This window comes from Mesoplodon bidens, assembly GCF_964165515.1.
Source record: "Mesoplodon bidens genome assembly, chromosome: 19".
NCBI classification, from domain to species: Eukaryota; Metazoa; Chordata; class Mammalia; order Artiodactyla; family Ziphiidae; genus Mesoplodon; species Mesoplodon bidens.
The window spans coordinates 39,342,633-39,358,419 of record NC_138179.1 but is presented as its reverse complement, the minus strand read 5'-3'; the positions used below and the strand labels follow the sequence as shown (position 1 = coordinate 39,358,419).

At 40.6% G+C, this 15,787-nt stretch overlaps 1 protein-coding gene across 5 annotated transcripts in view; it reads right to left on the bottom strand.

Annotated features, from left to right (window-relative positions):
• Nucleotides 1-12,536, bottom strand: part of UNK (unk zinc finger) — a 32,884-nt gene extending 20,348 nt beyond the window's left edge. For 2 of the 5 annotated variants that reach the window (XM_081219096.1, XM_081219094.1), the window contains exon 1: nt 12,020-12,204. In XM_081219096.1, the coding sequence (XP_081075222.1) occupies nt 12,020-12,123 (104 nt within the window). In that variant the 5' untranslated portion in view covers nt 12,124-12,204. Of the gene's footprint in view, nt 1-218; nt 4,205-7,130; nt 7,234-7,358; nt 7,525-7,813; nt 8,071-12,019 lie in introns of those variants that run through there. The other 3 variants (XM_081219092.1, XM_081219095.1, XM_081219093.1) reach the window with 3 other exon arrangements.
• Between the last annotated feature and the right edge of the window lie 3,251 nt (nt 12,537-15,787).

Below are 15,787 nucleotides of genomic sequence, written 5' to 3'. Positions count from 1 at the left end.
AAATCATATCCATGGTAGGGACTTCCCTGGTGGTCGAGCGGTTAAGAATCTGCCTTCCAGTGTGGGTAGGCAGGTTCGATCCCTAGTCGGGGAACTAAGATCCCACATGCTGTGTGGCACTGAGCCTGCGCGCCACAACTAAGACCCGACGCATCAATCAATCAATCAATCAATGAAATCATATCCATGGTAAATTTGTGTAGGGATAGAGATCTCACCTTTGTTTTAACTTCTGGCAGCAGAGGAAGTGTGTAAGGCAGTTTGACATGACGTATGTTTCAAACGTGAGTTGTCAAAATGACTTTACTGCAACATAAGGTTTGCATATAAGTGATGTTTTGTCTTGCAATTTTAGGGTGAATTCATTAAGAAACATTATCAAGCCTGCAGCAAAAGTTAATTTCCAAAGCCATTCAGTATTCGGTAATAGTGGTTGAGAATGATTCTTCTTTCAGAAAAATTTCCATCTCAGCCCTGAACTCAAAAAATTACAAGAAAACTTCACCACTGCTAAGCTATCTAGTTGTGTAAGAGGGCATGCCAGAATATTCAGCTTTTATTTTTTGATAAAAATTCATGGAATTGAGGATTGTTAAGTCCACAAGAGGGAGTGAAGCTCATCATTGATCCTAGCAGTTCAAGAACTCATGACAGATTCGAGTATTTCCCAGTCCCTGATGATGAATACAATGAATAACCACAGGCTTTAAACACCTTACGTTTTCATAAGCTTTGTAAATTTGTCCAATTAAATCTTTTTCTGCTCCACACATATTCCGACCATCATCAGTTGTAACAGATATCAGCAGATTATACTTCAGGCCGTAGTGAATTAAGTGTTTTCTTAATGTTTTTGAAAAGAAAATATCCTCAGCTGTAGTTGTTTTAAGTAGACTATTCATAGAAGCTACTTCTTCAGTCACTTCAAACGCGGCATTGACTTCATGAATAAAACTAAACAGTAGCTTCTGTTGACACATCAAGAGCCAAGAAAAACCACACAAAATCATTTGCCTTGTTTTCTAATTGACTACTGATGTTTTTCCCATTGACCTCAACATTTTGAGAAATTGTTCTTGCTGAAAGGCTAATGATCTTAAACAAGTTTGTTTTCTCTGGACATGTTTCTTCAGCTTCTTCCCTCAAACATAATTTAATTAATTATCCGTAAATGGCGTTCCTTGCTTGGCTAACACATGAGCCACTCAGAAACTTACTTCAGTTGTAGCCTCGTTTTCATTTTTGTGAAGAAATTCTGCTGTAATGAAACAGTCTCTTTAGAATTTTCTAATTTTTCTGACCGTTGCCTTCCTATGAGTTGGGAATATTGTGACAACTACGTAGTCTGGTAACGTTAATGGATTCTTTCAGCACAGCTTTTTAATTACAGATAGCTTTGCCAACTAATTCAGTGACAATTGCTGCCCTAAAAACATGACATTCCAAGTCCATTCTTCTCTTCTCGTTTTGACGTGATACTTAGGCACTGGTAATAAAGAATAAATAAAACATTGTGGTATGCTGACACACATGGCGCTGGAAACACTGTCAAGTTGTAACTGTGTCACCAGGATTTGTAGCGCACTGAAGAGCAATGCAGAGCAACAGTCTGGTCTCCATCAGAACTACTGAACTCTGTGGTTAAACTGCAAAAGCAGCCATAGACAATATCTAAACCAATGAGTGTGGCTTCCATAAAGCTGTATTTATGGATGCTGAAAATTAAATTTCTTTTTTTTTTGGGGGGGTGGCACACGGCATGTGGGATCTTAATACCCCGACCAGGGATCGAACCCACACTTCCTGCATTTGAAGCACAGAGCCTTACCCACCGGACTGCCAGGGAAGTCCCGAAAATTAAATTTCATATAATTTTCATGTGCCATGAAATATTCTTTTTCAATCATTAAAAATGCAAAAACTATTCTTAGTACACGGGCCATACAAAAGCACGTAGCAGGCTAGATTTGTTGTACGAGCCATAGTTTACTGACCTCTGCTCAACAAACCATAGCCTCCCCTCATTTTTGACCTCCATACTTTCAATCACGTTGCTCCTGTGTCTGGATCGCCCTTCTGGCTTCTCTCTGCATAAGAGTGTCCTGCCCTGCCCAGTGGTATTAACTGCCCTCTCTTCCATGTTTCCACCACACTGTGTGAATATAGCAGGTATGGCCCCACCACAGTTGATTTCAACTGCATTGTATACAGCCAGGTCTATTCATCTTTGTACCCCTGCACAAAGCGAGCTTGTAGCAGGTGTTCAGGACTTGTTTGTCCAAGAAAAAGCAAAAGTGTTAAAGCAACCCAAGTGGTACAAGCCTGGTCCACAGCAGCTATGTACTAACCCAGCAAAACACAGACAAGCAACTTAGATGCTTCTCCTGGCAATTAAGAAATCAAACTTCTCTAGCTACTTTGCCCACAAAGTCTGCACAGCCTTGTTCCTCACCCTCAACACTAAATTTAAGATCTTCAGCTTCACATGCAGACTAGAAAAGCAACCAGTGGGATGGCTCACTCTGTAATTGCTGCTGAGAATGTGCAGAGATAAACAGAGATGTATTAAATTCCTTTTTCTGTTTCCTCGAACAACTAAAAGGTATCATGATGACTATTTGGCAAAAACTGGGTACAAACTAGAGATATATTAAGTGAAAGAAAAAAAAAATATATATATATATATAACTGGACAATTAGGTAAACTATATGCAGAAAGAAAAACTAGAAAGAAAACTATATCCAGTATTATTGATTTTAGTAGTTATCGTGGCTTTTCCAAAATTAAATGAAAGATGTATGATGCTAATAAGTCAGAAGACTTCTTTTAACTTAAAAGTGAACTGTGGTAAATCTTTTTGTAAAACAAATGACTACTAGAACGTCATCCTGCTTATGATTTGTAAAGTCTGATTGGATACATATGTAAAATGGTCAGATCTGAATAAAAAGGCACATAAGCAAGACAATGATGGCCTCTGGAGAAGCAACAGGAAGAGATGCTGTGTGCTTGGGACTTGATCCCAATGTGCACAGTGAACAGCAATACGTGAGCCCAACAAAAAGGAGGCAACAGACAGAGCTGACAGTAGAAACCCACCCCTGACACCTCGCAGACCAAAGGTCATGGCTCTGCTCCTGGGGAGCCAGCTGCTCTCCTATCTAGTCAGTGGTCACTGCTCGTGAGGCTCACATAGGGGTAGCAGAGGTCTGGCAACATGACAGATGTACCCATATCCCTAATAAGCCACTCTGTTCATCTTTATTACAGCTAGTCTTATTAAATCCAAATTTCATCTATTTCAAGCAATAATCAAGCTTTATCATGGAAACAGAATCTTACAATGCAAGAAATGGTCCTGTTCTTAAATATTCCTTATTGAAATCTAGCCACAATGCGATAGGATCCTGAAACTAGCAAAGGAAAGAAAAAACAAAACAAACAAAAAACCCCCAAAAATTCCAGTCACTGTCGAAGACAACATTGTGGTGTCCAAAGGCTCAAATGACACTTATCTATAATCTACTGTTTTCCATATTTATATTAACCCTACTGGCTACTTTATTTTCCCCATACATAACTCCTATAAAGAAATTTAGTCACAGAGCTCATAGTTCATGACTTACCAAAGATTCTTCATTTTTAAGTTTGAGAATAAAATCTTTTTTAACTTCAAGGAGAATACTGTAAGAGCAGATAAGCAGTAGATTAAGAATCCTAAATTACTTATCCAAGTGTGGGTGTTTGTGTGTGTGTGTAAAAATAAGTATTTCTTACAATTTGCTGAAAAATCTTTCCTCATTTTTGAAGAGCTTTAGGTAAACTATTAGTTCTGGATTCAATGTCTGTAAGGATATACATACACATTCTGTTTTGACACCAAACATAACCCAGAAACCATACAACTTTATGACAATAACCACACCAGTAGGAGTTACCACAAAAAAAAATTGGCTTTTTTAAAAAACAACGCCGAATAAAGCTAAAATTGGTTATTGGTAAATATTTGGACAATTTTTTGTCTAAATCTTTATTTAAGATAAGATAACATGCTATCTTCTGAAGTGATCCTGGTTTAGAACACTCTCTCTGGGGCTTCCCTGGTGGCTCAGTGGTTGCGAGTCTGCCTGCCAATGCAGGGGACGCGGGTTCGGGCCCTGGTCTGGGAGGATCCCACATGCCGCGGAGCAACTGGGCCCGTGAGCCACAGTTACTGAGCTTGTGCTCCGCAACAAGAGAGGCCGCGATAGTGAGAGGCCCGCGCACTGCGATGAAGAGTGGCCCCCACTTGCCACAACTAGAGAAAGCCCTCGCACAGAAACGAAGACCCAACACAGCCAAAAATAAATAAATAAATAAAGCAAACTGTCAACAAGTAAAAATAAACAAACACTATTATAAAAAAAAAAAAAAAAAAAAGAACACTCTCTCTGGCAGAAAAAGCAAGCCCAGATAGTATTATTCAAGCAAACAAAATAAGCATCTAGTGAATTTTTGCATGTGTCTAAATCTTTAAGACAGGCTTTAATCCTATAACTGGGTTTTAGCCAAAGACCTTGGGGCCAGTACCAACCTAGATACAATGAAACTATCTTAACACACAGTTACATACACAGGAACCCACAGTACAAGCACCACAGGCACTTAAGCAAGCAAACACTTTAAGGTGGGGTGGAGTCACTCACCGGCAAATGATATCAGCCCATTCTCACTGGGAAAGAGCTGATACCTGTGACATGTCCCGGCCCCAAGAACTAACAAGAACCTGCAACGTTGGTGTTCCTGGTTCCTTCTGTCTATAATTTTCTCCTTGCCCTAAGGATCCTGGAACTGGTAAAACTGAGGAAAGTTCATGTAATCAGTGACTCAACGTCACTGATTTTGGAGAATATGTGAGGGGTACTGAAAACCCTGGTTCATTCCCTAAATTAGATAACACCTTGTTTTGATTCAAAGTTTTCCTGTGAACAGCTGGCCTCAAAAACGTCCAATTTGACAAACATTTTAGTATAAAGGTTTTAACTGATGTGTTATTTTGAACACTTCTGTACAACAGTCTTGATCCCTGAAAGAGCAGTTCCGTTGAGAACACAAATTCATTGAGATATAGCCAGGCTGATGGAGGCTATAAGAACTGCGACTGAAGTGAAATTCGAATGGATAGGGAAGAGAGGAGAGTGCTCTGAAGACACCACGGACCCACAGGCTGTTGAAGGAGGTAGCAATGCAACTGAAAGCAGTAACCTGAGCATTGTTCAGATATTGATAAGAATAGTACTTACACTGTGCTAAGTGCCAGGCATGGTTTTAAGCACTTTATATACATTAACTAACTCACTTAATCCTCATAACTACCCCTTGGCACAGGTATTATTGGTATCATCAGGAAACTGACACACAAAGAGGGAAGTCACTTGTCCAAGGTCCCGCAGCTAGTAAGCGGCAGAGTTGGGCTTCAAACCCAGACAGTCTGGTCCTAGAGTCACTAGTCTTAAACACCATGCTGTTAACTATGTTTTTCTTAACTGAGCTACAGGAAAAACAAGAGTAGTAACAAATAAGCATAAGTGGCTCTCTAGAAGCTGTTGAAAGTATGTCCGGGAGTTTTTGACAGGCCATAATTACAATACCATAAAATAAGTTACTAAAAACAAAAACAGAAATGTTAACTTCAATGTACTCTATTGGATATTTAATATTCATTTTATGTATTCATTATAAAAGTTCAATAGTAAAATCTTTTCTGTTTGGTTTTAAATAAGAAAATATAAGTACAAGTTTCTAATTTATGTTGTTTGACTTACACAAATCCTAAACTGGTAGGCTACCAGATGCTTGGCATCTCTTAGCACTAAAAGTGAAATAAAAAAGATATAGTAATGTTTTTACCAAAATTAATAAAAGCTTAGATATAAAAACTACTACTTAAAATTTTTAAGTCATAAAACACCATGCCAAATGTTTTTATCAACCTCTTCCTTCCTAAGCATAACTACCTCTCTTCAATGGGGTAGTTTTGTGAATAGGCCAAAATTTCATAGGAAGGTGGGAACACGGGTCTTCCCCTCCTCATTAGAAGTCATTTTGTTAGGACTTATGGTGGCCATATGGTGCTTCAAATACTAATAGGAAACAAATGAGTCAACTTATGAACACAAAAAGCAAACTGTGATGTAAAGAATAAGGAAAGGGAGGAAAATAAGCTCAGATATGACATGATGATACTATCACAGGCCTTAGTATCTTCTTTGTCTCCTAAATAAATTGAGCCACCAACAGGAAAAAGGTCACCTCACAGAGAATGCTATGAGATTTTTAAGTTGCTAGACTCCTTTCCATCTTCTCCTCCTCATCAGCTCTTGATACTGCTGTCAAATTCTACACACTGGCAAAGAAAAAAGGGGTGAAAGTTGAGGGATTTTATAGAGAAAATATTAAAAGTTTGTTGTGATTATTTGAACGAAAATATTATAGCCATTGATATCACTTTAAATGCCTAAAACACATGGCCTATTCTTACAGAAATGCCCATGTGAACATTAGAACAATCATCACAATACCTGCTGAAGAGAATCAATTCATTTTAGCAGAACAGCAACCTCTTCTACATCCCACCCACCCTAGGAAGTAAACACAATTCATTTTATGAAGGTATTGGGAAAAGTGTGCTTATTCTTTATAATGGTTATCAATTCAGAGACAATTTAAAATACAACTACCAACAACTAGTCGTCTCAAACTTGCTGAGTATTCACTTCTTAAAAGAATCTCCTCAGACTTACAACATGGAGGCATTCGCCTAGAATGGATACACGGAGACGAAGCCATTGAGAAGGCTGGGAAAAGGGTGCCAAGAGCTCTTCACAAACTGCAGGCTTTCCCATGCTGAATGATGCTGCCAAGCCCTGACAGGCCATGTGTCTAAGGCCTCTCTAGTAGGAGGGACTCATATACACTGATTATAACAACCCTTTTTTCCAAAAAAATTTGAGATGTAACTTATACAACATAAAAATTCACCATTTTAAAGTGTACATTTCATTAGTTTTTAGGATATTCATCATGTTGTGTAACCATCATCATGGTCTGATTCCAGAACATTTCCATCCCCCCAAAATAAACCCCATACCTATTTTCATATGCAATGATTTTACCCAAACTTTCTCCGTAGATCTCTCTGTTGCCCATGCAGGTATTTTAAGATGGCTGGCTGGGGTGAATCTATAGAGTATCTATATGGTAAGAAAACAAGAAAACTACATTGTCCAGAAAGATACTGAACGCAAATCCTTGGCATTTTTAGCAATTAGGCTAATGTAATTTTTACATATTGGCTAAGAATGGCAGAGAAACTTACATTCAACATCCATCTTCACATAACACATTAGTGTGCCCCAAAATTCATCCAAGGTGTTAAAAGAAGGGAAGACAATCTACTATGATTAGCCATAACTGTCCATAGTTGTAATTTCAAAATATAGAAGATGCATATGTGGGAAAACCTCCTTTAGTATCAAGCACAGCTGGATCAAAAAAACAAAAAACAAAATGAAAAATTTTATGATTAAGCAAATATTATCCCCACTTGGGAAAATAATCCCTAGATCAGTTCTCTATTTAAAGTAATGTAGCTTTAAATGCAACCTTACTTTTATCAGTCTTCTAACCTAGAGTCTCTCCTAATGAGAAAAATAACCCTTAGGCAAAGGTCTGGTAGGAAAGCCTGCAGATGTGCGGTGCTCAGGCTGTTGCAGGCCTCTCATTACCTAAGTGAGCTCACGGCTTCTAAGACACACAGGAAGGAGACCTCACCTTCAGGCATCAGGGTGTTGAAAGCGGGAGGAAGTAGGTCCACGAGGGTGTCTTGCTTTTGTGCACTTATCTGGGGTGCTATTTGCAGAGAAGGAGCTCCTTTATAGAGTGTGCCCAAGATGGATTTCTCTAAGTTGCTCTCAGAGTTGTCCAGCTGCCCTCACCAATAAGCCACAGTCTTTGTAGGTTGATAGAAACCACCAGTCAAAGCAGATGCATATGGATTGTGGGGAAGCCTTCTTTAGTATCTAACATAGCTGGATTAAAACAAAAAAACTTAACCATTAAGCAAATCTTCACTTTAATCATTAATTTAGATTATAGCAAATATCAACTAGGTGCTAAAATTGAGTCTACCCTTAGCATGGGCACTTAACACTTATTAATGGGGATTTTGTGGACTTGCCTGAAGGCCACAGTGAGCTCTCAATTTTTGTCCTGCAAGAAATTAGTTCTCCTTGATAAACAAGTAAACAAGATCCAGAAATGTTTATTGGTAATTTAACTCATTCTTGCTGAGGCTGCTAAGCAATGCTTCCAATGACTTCCATTGTGCAACAAGTTGTGCTCTAGTAATGTATTTACAAAGTTATTGCAATCTGCAATAATGATTTAAATACTGTTCATTGCCTGGATTTTCCAAAACACAATCAGATGCAATCAAGTGAAGCTCATGACATTTACATAATGTATAAACTAACAAATTTCCCTCAAAGTAGTTTATCTATGGAAGTACTGCTACATTATTCTTCTTTAAAGATGCCCAGGAAACAGTCCTAAATTAAAACGACACCTGGCTAGATGAGTATAAAGCACTTATCCTCTGTCTACCTATAAGAAATCACCCAGTGGCCAGAAACCTCCAAGTAACCATCAATAAACTGGAATTTCATTTCCCTTTAATACAAGAGAATTAAGAAGTCTGAGAATCAACTGCAGGTAAAAGAATCCAAAAATGATTTAATGTCTTTGAGGTTTATATCCTCTTATAGAGTCAAAATAATGAGGTCAAAAACTTAATTTTTTTTTTTTGGCCGTGCTGCGCGGCTTGCGCAATCTCAGTTCCCGGACTAGGGATTGAACCTCGGCCACGGCAGTGAAAGCACCAAGTCTTAACCACTGGACTGCCAGAGAATTCCCAAAACCGGGATTTTTTTGACCACACCACACAGCATGCGGGATCTTAGTTCCCACTGGGGGTTGGACCTGTGCCCCCTGCAGTGGAAGCGCAGAATCTTAACCACTGGACGGCCAGGGAAGTCCCAAAACTGGGATGTTTTATTAAAGATGGCAGGTTTTTTGGTGACCTTTCAGCTATACACTTTTAACAATATAATTGTTATGTGTTAGCTAAATTTGTAGATACAGTTCAGAATGTAAATTGCTCCAAAATTTCCCATTCTTCAGTCTGTTTTTATAAAACTCTTCTAAAATATAAGATGGACTTGTTCTAAATAAAGCTGCATTAAATTTAGTCTTTGTCAAAAAAATAGACAAATTACCTAGCAATAGGTCACATGGTTCTTGTGTTGAAAAGTACTAATACATGCATATTATCATTTTACTTAGTGCTAATCAAATACTTGGAACTGTACAACAGAGGAAATTCTGATATAACCGTTATCTAAAAGGGATGAATTCCTCAAGTCTGGCGCAAGTGCCCGCTACACCAGTTTTCTGAAAGGATTAATTCTAAGTTTCCCTTAAAGTAAGAATATTCAACAGCTTAAAAAAAAGAAAAGCCAACAAAATAATTATCCTTCAAACTATGTTACGAATAATCCTCTTGGTTTGGGAAAAGGAGGGCTCAAACTCTAGGACTTTAGTTGTGGTATAAGAATAAAGGGCAAGAAGCAAGCCAACAGGAACACAATTTTTGCTTTTGATGGATTCAACTGTGTTTGCCAAGACTGACATTATGATGAGTGGGATTCAATTTTAATGCAAATCTCTTCTAGATTACTGCAAAATTAATGCATGTCACATAATCTCAAATAACATCAGGTATAAAAAAATACACAAAATTAATGTATAAGAAAGTTTTAAAATGTAAAAAAAATTTGACAGGTAAAAAAATACAAACATTCAAAAAAAAAAGGAGTCTGTATCTGTATTCAACAATGGGATCAATGCACTAGATAAGGTCATATTCAGGTTGGAACAAATTCTGGAAATTCATGCTACAAAAGAGAATGAAAAAAATGCTCGGCAGCTCAAAATTTTATAGCAAATATTGAAATCAAAATTAAAATGTTCGTGTCTCCTAACCCCCAAGGAAAACAAATGGGTTCACCTTTAATAAATAAATTCACAGCCAACAAGCATACTTGTGCCATCATCAGTGTCCTCATGCTCCCTGATCCTCAGACCTGAATGAAGCTTTCCAAATCATCAAGGTTTCTGAATGCTCATAAATCATCTACCAAGAAAGACTTCTATCTCTGATTTTTGGACACACACACACACACACACACACACAAAGGAACAGATAACAGAAAATAAAGAGATGGGAACACCTCCAACCTCCAACCACCCAATCAGGCCTGGGCTTTTCATCTGCTGCTAAGCCACTTTAAGAGCCAAGACTGATTACTCTGTACTTACCCCACAAGGAATGGAAAGACAGATTTTAAAGAAATGAGCATCAAGAGGACAAAGACTCATATTAACATTTACACAGCTGTTGACTTGTTTCATCTCTCAATTCCAAAATGATTAGAAAGCCTTTCTAATATAGACTCCATAGTATACTCAATGACAACACAACACAGAAACAGAGGTTGCTGAAACCAAGATTCACATTACTAAAAATATTATCGGTATTTTTCTGAAAAAAAGTGATCTGAGCAACCAGTGATTATAAATAAGTTCCAATAAGGTGAAGTTTGCTGATTTCCAAATCAAGACCCTACTGTTGCTTGACCACACCATTCATCTGATCACTGAATTCTCTGAGATAAGACCATCTCACCAAAGCCAGCGGCAGAACTGCAGAAAGAACTCCAGTAAGAAAGCAATGCAAATGGCCATATTAGAAAAGTTATAGTTAACATGAGTCAGACTTAAGTCCACAAAAAGTTTCAAATGATTTCAACCAATAACAGAGAATCTCACAAAGAAACCAATACACTTCCTAAAATCGATGTTCCCTAATCCCAGAAGAGTCTCCCAATGGGTCTCACTTCCATCAGTGACAAACAAGCGCTCCTCTTGTCTACTTCCTTCTACTCCAACACATGTTTCTTGCTCTTGGTTCACAAGGCAGCATTACCGTGTTCCCCTTGAGGGCTATTCAACCCCCAACTTCCAAAATCTCCAGCAAGACTGAGGTACACTTGGGGATCCTTCTAAACTTGCACACAACTTGGGAGACGAAGGGGATGTGGGGTACTCAAAGAGCATCAGAGAAAAATGTAAACCAACATTGTGCTTAACAGGAGGGCCTGCCTCTTTTTCTCTTTCTCCCAAAGCATCTAGCACTAGGTAGTTGCTTAAAGTGCCTTGAGAGACAATATTATAAAAAGACGACAGGGACCTACATTTAAGACACAAGCAGATTCCCAGGAAGAGGCTTCCCATCTTACTGGCCTCTCGTAGCATCAGCATTTGGGGCTCCCTCTGATGCCACATTTGGCTTGGGCCTGAGGACACATTCGGACCCCATCACCCTTGGAATCCCTGACTAGGGCTGGGTCAACTGTTTAAGTGAATTCAATCAAGAGTGACCTCTGTGGACAACACACGGACCTCACGGACACAAAAGGCCTCCTGTGCACACTACACGGGTCGCCTGACAAGACTTCACGCTAACGGTCATTTATAAGCGGGTCTAGGGCTGGCCCCTTAGGAACTCATTCTGGTCGCGTCTTAGACTTCTTATCGCCCCAAAAGTGCCTGGGATTGTGGTTTTATGGTCTGAGGAACAGTTAGGCCTCGAAGGCCCGGCCTAAGATGTGTGCACTCCGCATCCCAAGCTCCCGCCTTCCCCACTCGGCGGCGGGGACCGGGTTTCCCGCCCCTCGGCCGACCAAAGGTTGGTGGCAGTTGGAGGCAGTTGGGACCGGCCCCAGCAGGTTGGAACCGGTCTGGGCCGGGCCGGAGGAAGAAGGGGGGAGGGAGAGGCCGCCTCGCGCTCTCCCTGCGCGCGTGACTCACGCTGGCCGCTGACGTCAGGCGTGCGCGCGCGGCGGGGGGGGCTCTACGTACGTGTAGTGCTGCGGTTTCTCGGGCTGTGCCTGCAGCACCTGAGCGGTGGCGGCCGGAGGCGCCGAGGAAGCTGCGGAGCCGCCGGGCCCTGGGCCCTTCGACATGGTCCTGTCTTCCTGCCTCTTCGCCGCTCCCCTTTTATTATTCAGTCTGCGCGGTCCGCGCCGAGGCCCCAGTGCGCCTGCGCCGCGCCACGAGAACGTGAAGACCCCCCGCACGGCAGCAAGGGTTGCTGGGAGTTGTGGTCCCAGGTTCGGCTGGAATTTTACCGTCAGCAGAGGGTTGCTGCCGAAGGAATGGACCACAATACCCAGGGATCCTTGCAGACGGTGTCCCGGATGCTGAGGGCCCGCGACGGTTTCTGGGGATTGCAGTCCGGCTGCGTTTCCTCTTAACTGCGTGTTTTCAGGTTCGTAGGGGAGCCTTTCCCTGAAATTGGAGCCCCTGGAGTAGAAGAGGCCCAGAACTAGGGAGGGCCTAACGACTGCTGGGAAACGGTTCCAAGTGTAATTGCACTGCCAACAGTGTAACAACTACCTCGCCTCCATACTTAGCACACCCTGGGCTCGGTTCTGATGCCGGCCCTGAGCAGTGGGTCTTTGAGCTTCAGGCACCTGGAGTCCGCCAACATCCTCATTCCTGCAGTGGGACCAAGCTGAGAGGCGTGAAGGAAACTCTGCCCGTTGGAAGTCAGCTTAAGAAACCTTTGCTAACGAAGAGCTACACTCCACAATACTCTGTTGCTGCGCCTTTGCTGAGGCGCTCCGTAAACCTTTACCAGCCCTGAAACCTGGAACTCCACGACTTGGGTCCCTTCTCAACTCGACACCTGGCTTGACCAACTTGTTTCCAGTACATTAAGGGCCAAGGACGAATTTAATCTCCGTCTAGCATAGTCTCAGGTACACTGGCAAGTTGCAGGGGCGTCGAGAAACATCACAGTGTCCAGAGGAAGGGCCTGGGTTTGAGTAGGGAGTGCGATTTATAATCCACTCTAGTTTCCTGCTGCGGATGCCAGCGTTTCTACTGGTGAAAATGTCTCCTCCCCGCTTCCCGCCAGTTGGGCGAAGTTCTTCATAGATATTTTAACACTTGTTATTTAACTTTGTTTTCCATATTGAATCTATTTTAGACCATTGTTTTACAGACTAATTTACATTTTATTAGTTAACGTTAACTAATATTAATCTCATTAAAGAAACACATTCCGAATAACGAATAACCTTACGGGTGAAGCAGGGTGGGGTGAATGGAAAATTAAGACTGATACATATCTATTTTATTTTGTTACGAGTAACTTCACATCAGAAGCCAAATTGTCAGCCTACAAAGTTGAGAAACTGGTATTTCTTAAACATGTCAAATCAGTTGTTTAACCACTAGGGGCATTTGAAGATGAAAAATTCCAAAAGGACAAAAAAGTTGTGTATTGCTTTACTCCTATTATTAAATCCAAATAATTGGCATATATGTTATCCCCAAAATACCCAAGTGTGATTTGAATGAAGAAATATAGTTAAGAGTGCTAGATTTTAAATAAGGGTATACCATGAGCTTCAGAATAAGTGTGTACTGGTAGAATTGGGAGATGATACCATCCAAACTGCTTAATTTACGGAAGAGGAAACCAAAACTCAGAGAGGTTAAGTAACTTGTGCGAAGTTACTCAGCAAGTCCGACAGAACAGGAACTAGGACAGTAGCCTACATGCTGCATCATGTTTTGCATTGTTTTGACTGTATTAACATTTTCAGTTGTTCCCTATTTCCTGTGTTGCATTTCCTCCCCTGCGTCCACTTAGGAAAAAGAACATAGCGATGAGACGGCCAAATAAGAGGGACAAACTGTTTCCACTAATCATTCTTAAATGGATGCATGTAAATGCATACCTAGTTTCTCCTGGAGCCGTTTTAGTTCCTCTGTAGTAATTAGAAAAACTGGGGACGGGGATGGGGGGCGCGGCGGATAACTAGACTATTTCTCCTGTAGAAAGCATGGGACAGACAGGGTTCTGGATCTCCTAGAAAAGCCTTGGAACACAAAATGGGTGTTAATTCAGGATCCCATTCCTTCTCCAGGCCATCTGAGCAGTCAAAAACAGATGACAGGGTTTTTTTCTCGTTACATCCCAGGACATTTGACAGCCTCTTATGTGAGATGTAACCAGCGCCCTCTTTCTCGGCTTTACCCAGGTTCTGAGAACAGGGCATCTTGGTTTGTCTTCTCAGTCTGGCATGAATGAAACAGCTTAATTTTTCCCCTACCCTAAACTTTGAGCAGAAGGCAGAAAACTAAAGTTGATTGAATTATCACATGAAAGTTTAGATATATAATGATTAAATACATACTGTGCTGCGTGTTATGATTGAGAGGGCTGAAATAACGAGAGGAATTTGGAAATAGAGGTTGGGTCAAAGGTGTTCTTTGCCATAGCTCCTTTTTCAAACTGCATTTATTTTCTCTCACTATTGATGGTGAGAGGGGGAACTCTGGCGTCAGGAGTAAATTTTTGAGGTATTTGTATTTATGTATAATAATTCTCTGAGTTGAAATCTATATGTACCTGGTTTTGCTGCTTTTTTATTTTAATAATTTAAAATATTCGGTGAGGGACTTCCCTGGCTCTCCAGTGGTTAGGGCTCCACGCTTCCACTGCAGGGGGCGCGGGTTCCATCCCTGACCGGGAGCCTGAGATCCCACATGCCGCATGGCACCGCCAACAAATAAATAAATCAGTTCGGTGAACCCAGAGTAAGAACTGCGGAGTAGAATGCCCAAGGCTCTTTTTCAATTTTCTGAGCTTTGTTTGGCGGGTCTTAACCTTAAGCCTGCTTTGATATTTTATATAACCTGAGTCACCTGAAAAACTAAACATTAAAATCCATTCAAGACATTTAGGCAAAGGTAGGGAATAGCATCGTTATACATTTGTCCTGTTTCTTCACAAGTAACACATTCCAGGATATACCATTAAATACAAGTGAACGTATTTAATTTAGTTGTCTTTTGTTTGCTCTTTATGGACATGCAAATACTGTTTTAGAACTGACTATTCCCATTCTGGCTGTAGTCATTTAGTTCAGTTGAATTACATAATTTTAACAAAATGTTGCTTAGTGGGTTACTTCTTGTTTAAGCATTTTGAAATCACAAAGTATTTTGTGATGGTCTAATAACATACAAAACAGTACTTCTAAAATAATTTATTGACATTTGTTTTTTTGTATCTATTATTTACCCCTCCCCACCCCACCAAACAAAAGAACTCCCTTTTGATTGAAAAGTAATCACAGGGAATACATTTTTTTTATATTGTTAAATATTTACAAAATTTTCGTTAAAGAAACCTCTCCTCCTCCTACATTGTATTAGCTTGATGCAAATAAGGTTAGGCTCCTTCCCGTCCCGACTCTTAAGTCCTGATAGGGACCAGTGCAATTCATTTGCATTGACTTTCTATTGTAGAGCTTTGAAACCAAGGGAAGGATCCAAACATAGCTCCATTTCATCCAATCAGAAGAGCCGCTTAGTGTTAAACTCTGATTCGTCCATTCTGCTTTCCATTCATCCAATCATTAGGCCACTTTAACAGCCAATCAGTGGTCTAGATATCCGCCAATCAGCGAACGGGGCCGAAGCACGGCCTTTGTGTCGGGGGATGTCAGCGCGTCGGCGAAAGCGTCAGCCAATAGAAAAAGTCGTTGGTGTATGCAAATTAGGGTCCTATGACGCAGAGACGCAGCGTGAAGCGTGGGTATAAGACCGGAG